The sequence below is a fragment of the Oncorhynchus kisutch genome, linkage group LG3 (genome assembly GCF_002021735.2).
Source record: "Oncorhynchus kisutch isolate 150728-3 linkage group LG3, Okis_V2, whole genome shotgun sequence".
Lineage (NCBI taxonomy): Eukaryota > Metazoa > Chordata > Actinopteri > Salmoniformes > Salmonidae > Oncorhynchus > Oncorhynchus kisutch.
This window is the reverse complement of record NC_034176.2, coordinates 70854787-70868727: the sequence shown is the minus strand read 5'-3', so window position 1 is coordinate 70868727 and position 13941 is coordinate 70854787. Positions and strand designations below refer to the sequence as shown.

The window sequence follows — 13941 nt, the reverse complement described above, 5'->3', positions numbered from 1 at the left end:
GCATATTATCTATCTGTGTCAACTTATACATAGCCTACTCGTCTCACCTCCGGTCTCAATAGAGTTGCATAGTATGTTGAATTGAATCCTCATTCAAACTGTCATGTTCCAATCATTAACAGCAGGGGCATCCATGCTCTCCTCTTTGGCCTCTCTCCCCATGCTTCTCTTGTGATGTCACAACAAGGATAGCCTGGCACCAGCTTTGTTCCAGAGCATGTCTCTATTTTCACAAAGATTTCATCAGTGACCCTCAATGATTAGCAAATACACTGAAATGGACATGGCAGATACCAATATTATAATTGTAATTTATCATGAACTGACCTACCACTTTTTATCCTCCTGGACCAGCTGTTCAAGCCTATATGGTACCTGCAGGCCTCCTTACTTCTGCACCACTAATAACAGGATTCCCTGCTATATCGTTACACTCAACAAATTGGCTTGGTGGATCGGTGTTCAGTTAAACCAGCATCTATTGGTTGTAAGTGAGAAGGGGAGGACACAGTGTGTGTTGTGTTGGAGATAGGGAGCTTAGGGATGGGCATAGGGATGTGTAGAGGCAAAGAATTGTTGTTGCACCCTCAAAGTTCACATCACCTCTTCATCTGCCTTAATCTTAGCCTCTTGTCTCCTATGTTTTTCTCAGCTTCTTCTATGTCTCCTATGTTTTTCTCAGCTCCGTCTATGTCTACCCTATGAAAAACATGTACTATGTACGGCTACCCCACTGTCCAAAAGTTCCTCTTTCTAGTTGTAAAGGGCTGACCGGTTGCCAGTTGAAGGCTGGGAAAATACCAACACCAGATCATTTGAGTGTACATTTCAGGATTTCAACATTTCTTTCCAGCCTTCCCAGTCATATCATACTGAATACAGAAATACATTCGGTCTCTCGTTGTGTAATCACTTTATTTTCGCAACACTTTTGAAATACATTGTATACTATGTTTCAGTACCATGTACCTGTCTATTAGCAGGAATCATTTTTGAGAATATGACATTTTTACCAAAAGCAGTAATTAAGTGCAATATGTTTGTTTGGAATGTGGTCCTTCAGTTTGGCTAGTAACCTCCTTTTTGTAGGTTCAGTAGTTCTTGGGGAGTCCTTGGGGTCTGAATCGGTTGGGGTCCCCTCCATTACGTCCCCAGCGGTTAGCCTCCTGGTCAGCTGCTGAGTCCTCGTGTCCTCGACCACTGGAACCCTGAACCATCTCCCGGCCATTACTGAGAGAGGAGAAATATTACATAAGTAACTCGCCAACCACAGTAAACCAACGATGGTAAAATTGTCTTTCTGACCAAACATTTTTTTTTTTTTTTACAAAAAGTGGCATTAAGATCTAATTAGAGAAAGGAGAATGTTTTTATGAGATAATTTGATGACCAACTGAACCACATTATAAGCATCACACAGATATTTGAGAATCACCCACCTGATGACTGCTGCTGCCCACCTGCCCCCTGGTCCTCTCCTGGCAGCATCATAGTTGCCCCGAGCGTGAAAGTACTTGTCTGAGTTTTTCCAGTTGGCGTCCTTCATGTCGCCATATGCACGCCACATGTCTTTAGCACCTGCAGGGTCAGGAGGACACAGATGTTGAGTTTGGCACTTTCAATGAATTTTACAACTTTTCAAACCCCTAGCCTCAAGAAATAACAATGGCTTTTAAGGAGTCCTCAAATACAGCACATGTCGCTCTTGATAGATTTGTTGCTACTGGTTTCTGTATCTATTTCTGTCAACAATGAAGAAATAATGATTAAAGTGTATAAACGGACCTCGAGCAGCTTCACCAGGGAAGCGGTACCACTGAGCTTGAGCTCCTACAACGAGGGTCAGAACAAGTCCAGCTAGAAGCAGCTTCATACTTGCAGATGCGACAAACTGAAGGAAACACGAGGGTGAGAGAGAGCATAGGCCACTATATGAATTGCTAACATATTTACAGATCATTTATTCAACTTAAACTCAGACTCCCTCATATAAGAGAGTTATCGCTTACCTTCTAGCTCCTTAGTTAGTTAGTCAGTCAGGCAGTTTGAACTCCCTTGTGTTTTGTGTTGGTTTGTGGTCTGCAGCTTGTTCTTATATTCCACTCAGACCAGGGAGGAGTTCTGTTTTTCCACAAGCTGGAATTCCCTAACTTCGTCCTCCCAAGCTATTACGATCAGAAGTGTATGCCCGGGAACACAAGATGAGAAATTTCCAGGTCATGACAAGATGAATTAGAGGACGTGCTCTGAAGCCTTGGGCAATAGGGAGGATACTCCTCAATTGTGTAACTAGGCCTACAGCTTAAAAAAACAAGGCATCAAAATGTGATGCGTCTGTATTAAAAAGACTAATGGGGGAAATGCAGTTTGTTTTTCTGCTTTTAATGTCAGAATTGTCATGATGGTTGAGGTTCCAAAAGTTTGCCTCTCACCTAATATGAGAGAATGATTCCTTATGATATGATTCATTATAGACTACTATAATAGGGTAGAATACAGGTATTTAATAGACATAGACATGAAAGGCAATTTGCATGTCCACATCTTACAGTTGGCACCTTTATCTTACGGGTTACACAATTACTGCCCCCCTCACACCTATGCTGCTGTTCATTGATTATTGCTTGCCATTACCATTAGTATCTATCTTTTTATCCTACTACTGGTCACAATTACTCTTTTTTACAAATCAAATCAAAATGTATTGGTCGCATACACCTATTTAGCAGATGTTTTGTGGGTGTAGAGAAATGCTTGTGTTAATAGCTCCAGCAGTGCAGTAATATCTAACCATTTACAACAATACACACAGATCTAAAAGTAAAAGAATGGAATTAAGAAATATATAAATATTACAAGCAATGTGAGAGACTGAAGTATATATATATATATGTGTGATGGGATGTATAGACGTTATGGACGGTATGTGGATAGAATATTTAGTGTATCTGTAGAATACGTAGGATAGAATAGTATATATACAGCAATAGTTGAATGAGATGGCATTAAGAATGCAATATATACTGTACATGTAAAATTAGTAAAACAGTATTTCAACGTTATTAAAGTGACCAGTGTTCCATTATTAAAGTAATCAGTGATTCCATGTCTATGTGCATAGGTTAGCAGCCTCTAAGGTGTAGGGTTGAGTAACCGAGTGGTAGCCGGCAAGTGACAATGACTAATTTCAGGGAAGGGTACTGCATGGAGGCTGGCAAGTGATGGCTATTTAACAGTCTGATGGCCTTGAGATAGAAGCTGTTTTTCAGTCTCTCGGTCCCAGCTTTGATGCACCTGTACTGACCTTGCCTTCTGGATGATAGCAAGGTGAACAGGCTGTGGCTCGGGTGGTTGATGACCTTGACATCGGGTGCTAGGTGTCCTGACATCGGGTACTCTAGGTGTCCTGGAGGGCAGGCATTGTGTCCCCGGTGATGCATTGGGTGATGCATTGGGCAGACCATAGCACCCTCTGGAGAGCTCTTCGGGTGGTGCAGTTGCCATACCAGGGAGTGATACAGCCCAACAGTATGCTCTCAATGGTGCATCTGTAAAAGTTTGTGTGGGTCTTAGGGGCCAAGCCGGGGAACTTGAAGCTTTTCACCTTCTCCACTGCGGCCCCGTCGATGTGGATGGGACGTGTTCCCTCTGCTGTCGACATGTACAGTACCTTCAGAAAGTATCCACATCCATTGACTTTTTCTACATGTTGTTGTGTTACAGTCTGAATTTAAAATGTTTCAATTGAGATGTTATGTCACTGGCCTAGACACATTACCCCATAATGTCAAAGTGGAATTTTGGTTTTAGAAACTTTTACAAATTAATAAAAATGAAAATCAGAATTGAGTCAATAAGTATTCAATCCATTTGTTATGGCAAGCCTAAATGTGTTCAGGAGTAAAAATGTGCTTAACAAGTCATATAAGTTCCATGGACTCACTCTGTGTTCCTCAGGTGTTATTGACTCTGTTTTCATGTTGGTGTGTTAAGTGTTCATTGTTTGATTTATTAAAACACTCACTCCCTGAACTTGTCATAACTAGTGGGCAGTAATATATAAGGTGATGAGTCAGGTCATAGGCTAGGTTTGCCCTTCTCATGACTCCAATTTTACATTTTTTGCAAAACTGCAGAGAAGAAGCAATATTCTCAGACTGGCCAATAAAAAGAAAAGATTAAGATGTGCAAAAGAACACAGACACTGGATGGAGGTACTCTGCCTAGAAGGCCAGCATCCCGGAGTCGCCTCTTCACTGTTGAAGTTGAGACTGGTGTTTTTGCGGGTACTATTTAATGAAGCTGCCAGTTGAGGACTTGTGAGGTGTCTGTTTCTCAAACTAGACACTCTATAATGTATCCCGCACACCTGTCACCATCGTCTCGCGCACCTGCGCCTCATGACATTCACCTGGACTCCATCACCTCCTTGATTATCTTCCTTGTATCTGTCACTCCCCTTGGTTCTTTCCTCAGGTGTTATTGACTCTGTTTTCATGTTGGTGTGTTGCGTGGTCATTGTTCCTTTTATTTATTAAATCACTCATTCATTGAACTTGCTTAATGACTCTCAGCACACTGGTAACAATTGGAGTCATTCCATGTCCCTTTTTATTAGTTGAAGTTATTTGGTCTAGTATGAAACCCTCTATCTAGAAATAATTTTATCCCTGATTGCAATATGGTTTTGGAAACCTTGAATACTCAACTTATCCATAAATAACTTTACAAATACAAAAGATAAATGTACTGTTTTTACCACAGATCTCCACTGAGGTGTTCTGTGTAACAGCTTCAAGCCGACGTTTTTTTTTTGTTCCCTCCTGAGTCCCCCCCCCCCCTGGATAATCTCCTGGATGCTTTTACCTGCCAGATTCAGCAGCTTGAAACCCTCACAAAAGCTTGAAAACCACATGAGACATTTGCCCAAAGTTTGGAAAAAAAACACTAAAACCGAACATAATTCATATGGACATATTACCAGTAATGTTTTGTTGGTGGTGAAAGCCAGCTGAGATGCCAGATGCCGTTCCTGACTAATAGAAACAGTTCTGACTGGAAATGAAACTTCGGAATTTCCTCAGCATCACATCCTGCTTTTGACAGTGTTACTATGGACCTGTCCAAAACAAACAGTAGCCCCAAATAGACAGTTGACATATCGACAGAGATGGGTGTGTTTTCCCCCATCTTATCAGGGCATGTGTAACAGTATAGACTTAAGTCCGTCCCCTCGCCCCGACCTGGGCGCAAACCAGGGATGCTCTGCACACGTCAAGAGTCACCCTCGAAGCATCGTTATCCATCGCTCCACAAAAATTGCAAGGGGAACCACTACTTCAAGGTCTCAGAGCAAGTGACGTCACCGATTGAAACGCCACTAGCGCGCACCACCGCTAACTAGCTAGCCATTTCACATCGGCTACACATGGATATTAAATGTATTTGTTTGAAATCTATCATTAGATTGTTTCATTTCAGAGAGACTATCATGGTGTTGCAAAATACCATATATCCACCTCACTCACAGAGAAAACAGTAGCACTGCAAGGTTTTACAGTCAAATGTGACAAATATATATATATTTGACCTGTACAAATGATACATTGGTGATCATAGATATAGAACCCTAGATGGGATGATGTCATAGACCCCCCCCCCCCCCCCCTGTACACTAAGAGCAGTGTAGAGACAGACAATGTACTGGAGGAGTTTGCTGATGTTTTTACAGGAATAGGATTATTCCCATGAGAATGTACCATTCACCTTGACCCAGACGCAACCCCTGTGGTCTACCCACCGAGAAAGATTCCCCTTGCTCTCCGTGCCCGTCTGAAGAAAGAGTTGGAGAGCATGGAGCTATCTGACATAGTCACCAAGGTTACAGAACCGACTGACTGGGTAAACGCGTTAGTGGTGGTGGAGAAAACACGCACAGGTAAGCTCCGAGTTTGTCTCGACCCAAGAGACTTGAACAAGGCTATCAAACGCCCCCATTATCCTTTACCGACGCTAGATGGCATCACACACAAGCTAGCGGGAGCACACTACTTCAGTGTCATGGACGCTAGATCAGGCTACTGGGCTTTCAAGCTCACAGAAGAGTCATCTAAGCTCACAACATTCAACACACCGTTTGGACGCTACAGGTTCCGTCGCTTGCCTTTGGGATTATCTCAGCCCAAGACGAGTTTCAGCGAAAGATTGACGAAGTGTACGAAGGCCTCGACGGAGTTGTGGCAATTGTGGACAACATCCTTGTCTATGGTCGAACCAAAGAGGAGCACGACCGAAACCTCAGCGCGATGCTGCAAAGATCCCGCGAGAGAGGAGTCCGGCTCAACCCAGGGAAGAGCACAGTCGGCGCTACAGAGGTCAGCTACTTCAGAGATCTTCTCACAGCGACTGGAATCAAGCCAGATCCACAGAAGATCTTAGCCATAAAGGAAATGGAGCCACCAAAGAACTGTGCAGAGCTGGAAACAGTGCTTGGCATGGTCAACTACTTAGCCAAGTTCGCACACAGCCTCTCCAATGCTAATGCACCCCTGCGTCAACTGCTAAAGGGGTCCAGTGGGTTTCTCTGGGACAAGCAACACGACATTGCTTTCCAGAATGTGAAAGACTTGATCACGAGAGAACCAGGACCAATCCTTGCCTACTACGACCCCAACAAAGAGCTCACACTCCAAGTGGACACGTTGAAGTATGGACTAGGTGCAGTGCTACTGCAAGAAGGAAAGCCCATCGGCTACGCTTCCAAATCTCTCACGGACTGTGAAATCAACTACGCTCAAATCGAAAAGGATCTCTACGCCATTCTGTTCGGATGTAAACGTTTCCATCAGTATGTATATGGATGACAAGTCATTGTGGAATCCGACCACAAACCCCTTGAGTCAATCATGAGGACACCACAAGCCGCAGCCCCGCCAAGGCTACCACCCCGTAGCACTCACTTCCGTCATCATGAAGTGCTTTGAGAGACAAGTCAAGGACCATATCACCTCCACCCTACCTGACACCCTAGACCCACTCCAATTTGCTTACCGCCCAAATAGGTCCACAGACGATGCAATCTCAACCACACTGCACACTGCCCTAACCCATCTGGACAAGAGGAGTACCTATGTGAGAATGCTGTTCATCGACTACAGCTCAGCATTTAACACCATAGTGCCCTCCAAGCTCGTCATCAAGCTCGAGACCCTGGGTCTCGACCCCACCCTGTGCAACTGGGTACTGGACTTCCTGACAGGCCGCCCCCAGGTGGTGAGGGTAGGCAACAACATCTCCACCCCGCTGATCCTCAACACTGGGGCCCCACAAGGGTGCGTTCTGAGCCCTCTCCTGTACTCCCTGTTCACCCACGACTGCGTGGCTACGCATGCCTCCAACTCAATCATCAAGTTTGCGGACGACACAACAGTGGTAGGCTTGATTACCAACAACGATGAGACGGCCTACAGGGAGGAGGTGAGGGCCCTCGGAGTGTGGTGTCAGGAAAATAACCTCACACTCAACGTCAACAAAACTAAGGAGATGATTGTGGACTTCAGGAAACAGCAGAGGGAACACCCCCCTCTCCACATCGATGGAACAGTAGTGGAGAGGGTAGCAAGTTTTAAGTTCCTCGGCATACACATCACAGACAAACTGAATTGGTCCACCCACACAGACAGCATCGTGAAGAAGGCGCAGCAGCGCCTCTTCAACCTCAGGAGGCTGAAATTTGGCTTGTCACCAAAAGCACTCATAAACTTCTACAGATGCACAATCGAGAGCATCCTGGCGGGCTGTATCACCGCCTGGTACGGCAACTGCTCCGCCCACAACCGTAAGGCTCTCCAGAGGGTAGTGAGGTCTGCACAACGCATCACTGGGGGCAAACAACCTGCCCTCCAGGACACCTACACCACCCGATGTTACAGGAAGGCCATAGAGATCATCAAGGACAACAACCACCCGAGCCACTGCCTGTTCACCCCGCTATCATCCAGAAGGCGAGGTCAGTACAGGTGCATCAAAGCTGGGACCGAGAGACTGAAAAACAGCTTCTATCTCAAGGCCATCAGACTGTTAAACAGCCACCACTAACATTGAGTGGCTGCTGCCAACACACTGACTCAACTCCAGCCACTTTAATAATGGGAATTGATGGGAAATGATGTAAAATATATCACTAGCCACTTTAAACAATGCTACCTAATATAATGTTTACATACCCTACATTATTCATCTCATATGTATACATATATACTGTACTCTATATCATCTACTGCATCTTTATGTAATACATGTATCACTAGCCACTTTAACTATGCCACTTTGTTTACATACTTATCTCATATGTATATACTGTACTCGATACCATCTACTGTATCTTGCCTATGCCGCTCTGTACCATCACTCATTCATATATCTTTATGTACATATTCTTTATCCCCCTACACTTGTGTGTATAAGACAGTAGTTTTGGAATTGTTAGTTAGATTACTTGTTGGTTATTACTGCATTGTCGGAACTAGAAGCACAAGCATTTCACTACACTCGCATTAACATCTGCTAACCATGTGTATGTGACAAATAAAATTTGATTTGATTTGATTTGATTTGAGAATGATCCTTCAACTACAGAAATACGACTTCACAATCACTCACCGTCCAGGCAAAGACATCCCTGTCGCAGACACACTCTCCAGGAATGTTCTTACCTATAAGGACAGCAGCCTCAGTGAAGGCATGGACATGCAAGTGCACACTGTGTACAGCAACTTACCAGTTAGTGACACAAAACTGAAGGAGATCCAAGCAGAAACAGAAAAGGACTCACAACTCGCACAGCTGAGGAAAGTCATACAGGATGGATGGCCTGAGGAGAGGAGAAAATGCCCTCAGAGCATCTCAGAATTCTGGAACCATCGTGATGAACTATCACAGATCAATGGAATTATTTTCAAAGGAGAGAAAATCCTTATTCCTACCAGTCTCAGAGAAGAGATTTTGACAAAGAGCCATGCCGGACACATGGGCATGGAAAAGTGCAAACGGAGAGCACGGGACATGTATCCCAGACTGACCCTGGCAGGTCGTGGCAACCGATCTGTTCACCTGGAACAACGAGGACTACATCGTAACAGTGGACTACTACAGCAGATACTTCGAACTCGACAAGCTTCACAGCACCACATCTGCAGCTGTGATACACAAGCTGAAAGCAGCCTTTGCCAGGCATGGTATTATAGAGACTTTAATATCTGACAATGGGCCCTGTTACAAAATCAAATGAGTTTGAATCCTTCACAAAAGCATGGAAGTTCACACGTCACCACAAGCCCACATTACCCTCAAAGTAATGGCCTTGCTGAAAAATCTGTGCAGATTGCTAAATCACTCATTGTTGTTGTGAAATAGGAAGCCAATTCTAGATGTAGCTTTGGATTGGAGATGTTTGATGTGAGTCTGGAAGGAGAGTTTACAGTCTAACCCGACACCTAGGTATTTGTAGTTGTCCACATATTCTGTCAGAACCGTCCAGAGTAGTGATGCTGGACGGGCGGGCAGGTGCAGGCAGCAATCGGTTGAAGAGCATGCATTTAGTTTTACTTGTATTTAAGAGCAGTTGGAGCCCACGGAAGGAGAGTTGTATGGCATTGAATCTTGTCTGGAGGGTTGTTAACACAGTGTCCAAAGAAGGGCCCGAAGTATACAGAATGGTGTCGTCTGCGTAGAGGTGGATCAGAGACTCACCAGTAGCAAGAGCGACATCATTGATGTATACAGAGAAGAGAGTCGGCCCAAGAATTGAACCCTGTGGCACCCCCATAGAGACTGCCAGAGGCCCGGACAACAGGCCCTCCAATTTGACACACTGAACTCTATCAGAGAAATAGTTGGTGAACCAGGCGAGGCAATCATTTGAGAAACCAAGGCTATCGAGTCTGCCGATGACGATGTGGTGATTGACAGAGTCGAAAGCCTTGGCCAGGTCAATGAATACGGCTGCACAGTATTGTTTCTTATCGATTTCGGTTAAGATATCATTTAGGACCTTGAGCATGGCTGAGGTGCACCTATGACCAGCTCTGAAACCAGATTGCATAGCGGAGAAGGTGCGGTGGGATTCGAAATGGTCGGTAATCTGTTTGTTGACTTGGCTTTCGAAGACCTTAGCAAGGCAGGGTAGGATAGATATAGGTCTGTAGCAGTTTGGGTCAAGAGTGTCCCCCCCCCTTTGAAGAGGGGGATGACCGCAGCTGCTTTCCAATCTTTGGGAATATAAGACGACACGAAAGAGATGTTGAACAGGCTAGTAATAAGGGTTGCAACAATTTCTGCAGATAATTTTTGAAAGAAAGGGTCCAGATTGTCTAGCCCGGCTGATTTGTAGGGGTCCAGATTTTGCAGCTCTTTCAGAACATCAGCTGACTGGATTTGGGAGAAGGAGAAATGGGGAAGACTTGGGCGAGTTGCTGTGGGGGGTGCAGTGCTGTTGACCGGGGTAGGGATAGCCAGGTGGAAAGCATGGCCAGCCGTAGAAAAATGCTTATTGATATTCTCAATTATAGTGGATTTTTCGGTGGTGACAGAGTTTCCTATCCTCAGTGCAGTGGGCAGCTGGGAGGAGGTGTTCTTATTCTCCATGGACCTTACAGTGTCCCAGAACTTTTTTGAGTTTGTGTTGCAGGAAGCAAATTTCTGCTTGAAAAAGCTAGCCTTGGCTTTTCTAACTGCCTGTGTATATTGGTTTCTAACTTCCCTGAAAAGTTGCATATCACGGGGGCTGATCGATGCTAATGCAGAACGCCATAGGATGTTTTTGTGTTGATTAAGGGCAGTCAGGTCTGGAGAGAACCAAGGGCTATATCTGTTCCTGGTTCTACATTTCTTGAATGGGTTATGTTAATTTAAGATGGTGAGGAATGCTTTTTTTTTATAACCAGGCATCCTCTACTGATGGGATGAGGTCAATATCCTTTTATTTTCTTTTACCTTTATTTAACTAGGCAAGTCAGTTAAGAACAAATTCTTATTTTCAATGACGGCCTAGGAACAGTGGGTTAACTGCCTGTTCAGGGGCAGAACGACAGATTTGTACCTTGTTAGCTCGGGGATTTGAACTTGCACCCTTCCAGTTACTAGCCCAACGCTCTAACCACTAAGCTACCCTGCCGCCCCTTCCAGGATACCCGTGCCAGGTCGATTAGATAGGCCTGCTCGCTCAAGTGTTTCAGGGAGCGTTTGACAGTGATGAGTGGAGGTCGTTGTTTGAGGGTGATGAGGGTGCCCATGTTTACGGTTTTGGTGTGGTACCTGGTAGGTTCATTGATAATTTGTGTGAGATTGAGGGCATCAAGTTTAGATTGTAGGATGGCTGGGGTGTTAAGCATGTCCCAGTTTAGGTCACCTAGCAGCACAAGCTCTGAAGATAGATGGGGGCAATCAGTTCACATATGGTGTCCAGAGCACAGCTGGGGGCAGAGGGAGGTCTATAGCAGGCGGCAACGGTGAGAGACTTGTTTTTAGAGAGATGGATTTTTAAAAGTAGAAGTTCAAATAGTTTGGGTATAGACCTGGATAGTAGGACAGAACTCTGCCGGCTATCTCTGCAGTAGATTGCAACACCGCCCCCTTTGGCCGTTCTATCTTGTCTGAAAATGTTGTAGTTAGGGGTGGAGATTTCAGAGTTTTTGGTGGTCTTCCTAAGCCAGGAAACTTAGGGAGGAGGCTGCTAATGTCAACATGCATGAAACCAAGGCTATTACGGTTACAGAAGTCATCAAAAGAGAGCGCCTGGGGAATAGGAGTGGAGCTAGGCACTGCAGGGCCTGGATTCACCTCTACATCACCAGAGGAACAGAGGAGGAGTAGGATAAGGGTACGGCTAAAAGCTATGATAAGTGGTCGTCTAGGACGTCCAGAACAGAGAGTAAAAGGAGCAGGTTTCTGGAAGCGAAGAAATAGCTTGAAGGTATAATGTACAGACAAAGGTATGGTAGGATGTGAATATAGTGGAGGTAAACCTAGGCATTGAGTGATGATGAGAGAGATATTGTCTCTAGAGACATCATTGAAACCAGGTGATGTCATCGCATGTGTGGGTGCTGGAACTGAAAGGTTGGATAAGGTATAATTAGCAGGGCTAGAGGCTCTACAGTGAAATAAGCCAATAAACACTAACCAGAACAGCAATGGACAAGGCATATTGACATTAAGGAGAGGCATGCTTAGCTGAGTGATCATAAGGGTCCAGTGAGTAGTGAGGTTGGTTTAGGAACAATGGGAACAACATGTTTGGTACCATTCCATTTACTCCATTCCAGCCATTATTTTGAGCCGTCCACCCCTCAGCAGTCTCCACTGGTGTACATAAACTAGATATCATTAGAATTCCTATCTACTGATATGTCTGTTGGTGACATAATTTTTTTTTTAAATACATATTTACAAAATTATCAATAAAGTAATATATCTATATGTCAAATCTGCAGGATACAAACATTCCATTCCAGCTAAAAAATGGATATATAGCGTTTTGCCACAAAACCTTTTTAATATACATCTCAAATCTTAATCTATAGCGAGGTTTCCATCCAATTTGCGGCAGATTTTCATGTGAATATTCTCAAACCTGCATGAATAAAATCTGAGCATTTTCCCACCAGATACGTGTTTCCATCAGATAAACTTTTTGCAGATAAAATTCTGTGTACGATGACGTAGTGCACATAAAAAACTTTCTCGTGAAATGTTAAATTGGTTTCTATTACTGGTTTCTAGCACTACTAAGGTACACAATAGTACATTTTGGTAGATAGAAGGTGCTCTTTGGTAAAAGGGGTAAATTGGTCATCAAAAAGAAAGGAGGAACATGGCATTCTTCATATAATTAATTTAAATGCCTTTATTAGTATGGCATATTCAATAGAAACATTTTTTTTTTACCCAACGTATTTCGGCAGCATGGCCTTCATCAGGGAGGGAGGGTTTCCATTACATTTTCAACTGATGGTTTTGTTACAAAAAATATTGAGTTAATATAGCGGATGTGCCCACTCTGTTGTTGGTACATGCACTCTAGCTGACAGCTCGTAGATACAGTGCGGGTATAGCCTACATCAGGGATGGGCAACTTAAATGATTGTGGGGGCCACAACAAATCAGAATGAGTTCATGGACATGAGAGCGAGATTCTTTTTAATCGTGAAATGGCAGCCAAACACTGGTTGTTAATTTTGTCACCAGAATAAGACCCTCAATATTTTGGGGAAAGGAGCATCAAGCTCATCACTTTGCAATTTCACCATGCTGTGAAGTTCATCATAGTTTATTTCATCTGTAGCCTAATAAACTGTATGCTTTCCAAAGTTGGAGAGGGAGGACCACACAAGTCCAGGATCCAGTTTCAGAGGGAGGTGTTTACTCCCAGGGTCCTTAGCTTAGTGATGAGATTTGAGGTCACTATGGTTTTGAACGCTGAGCTGTAGTCAATGAACAGCATTCTCACGTAATTGTTCATTTTGTACAGGATGGAAAGGGCAGTGTTGAGTGCAGTAGAGATTGCGTCATCTGTGGATATGTTGGGGCAGTATGCGAATTGGAGTGGGTCTAGGGTTTCTGGGCTGATGGTGTTGATGTGAGCCATGACCAGCCTTTCAAAGCACTTCATGGCTACAGACGTGAGTGCTATGGGTCAGTAGTCATTTAGGCAGGTTACCTTAGTGTTCTTGGGCACAGGGACTATGGTGGTCTGCTTGAAACACGTAGGTATTACAGACTTGGCCAGGGACAGGTTGAAAATGTCAGTGAAGACACTTGCCAGTAGGTCAGTGCATGCTCAGAGTACACGTCCTGGTAATTCCTCTGGCCCTGCGGCCTTGTGAATGTTTACCTGTTTAAAGATCTTACCCATGGGCCTCCCGAGTGGCGCAGTGGTCTAAG

The 13941-nt window shown here is 44.2% G+C and overlaps 1 protein-coding gene across 1 annotated transcript; it reads right to left on the bottom strand.

Moving 5' to 3' along the window:
- Positions 1-896: 896 nt before the first annotated feature.
- LOC109888426 (serum amyloid A-5 protein-like) lies at positions 897-2143 on the bottom strand. Its single transcript, XM_020479612.2, has 4 exons — positions 2010-2143; positions 1786-1891; positions 1440-1578; positions 897-1230 (listed from the first exon to the last, which is right to left on the bottom strand). The coding sequence occupies exons 2-4, from the start codon at positions 1871-1873 to the stop codon at positions 1092-1094; spliced, it is 366 nt and encodes a 121-aa protein (XP_020335201.1). The 5' UTR covers positions 1874-1891; positions 2010-2143; the 3' UTR covers positions 897-1091.
- Between the last annotated feature and the right edge of the window lie 11798 nt (positions 2144-13941).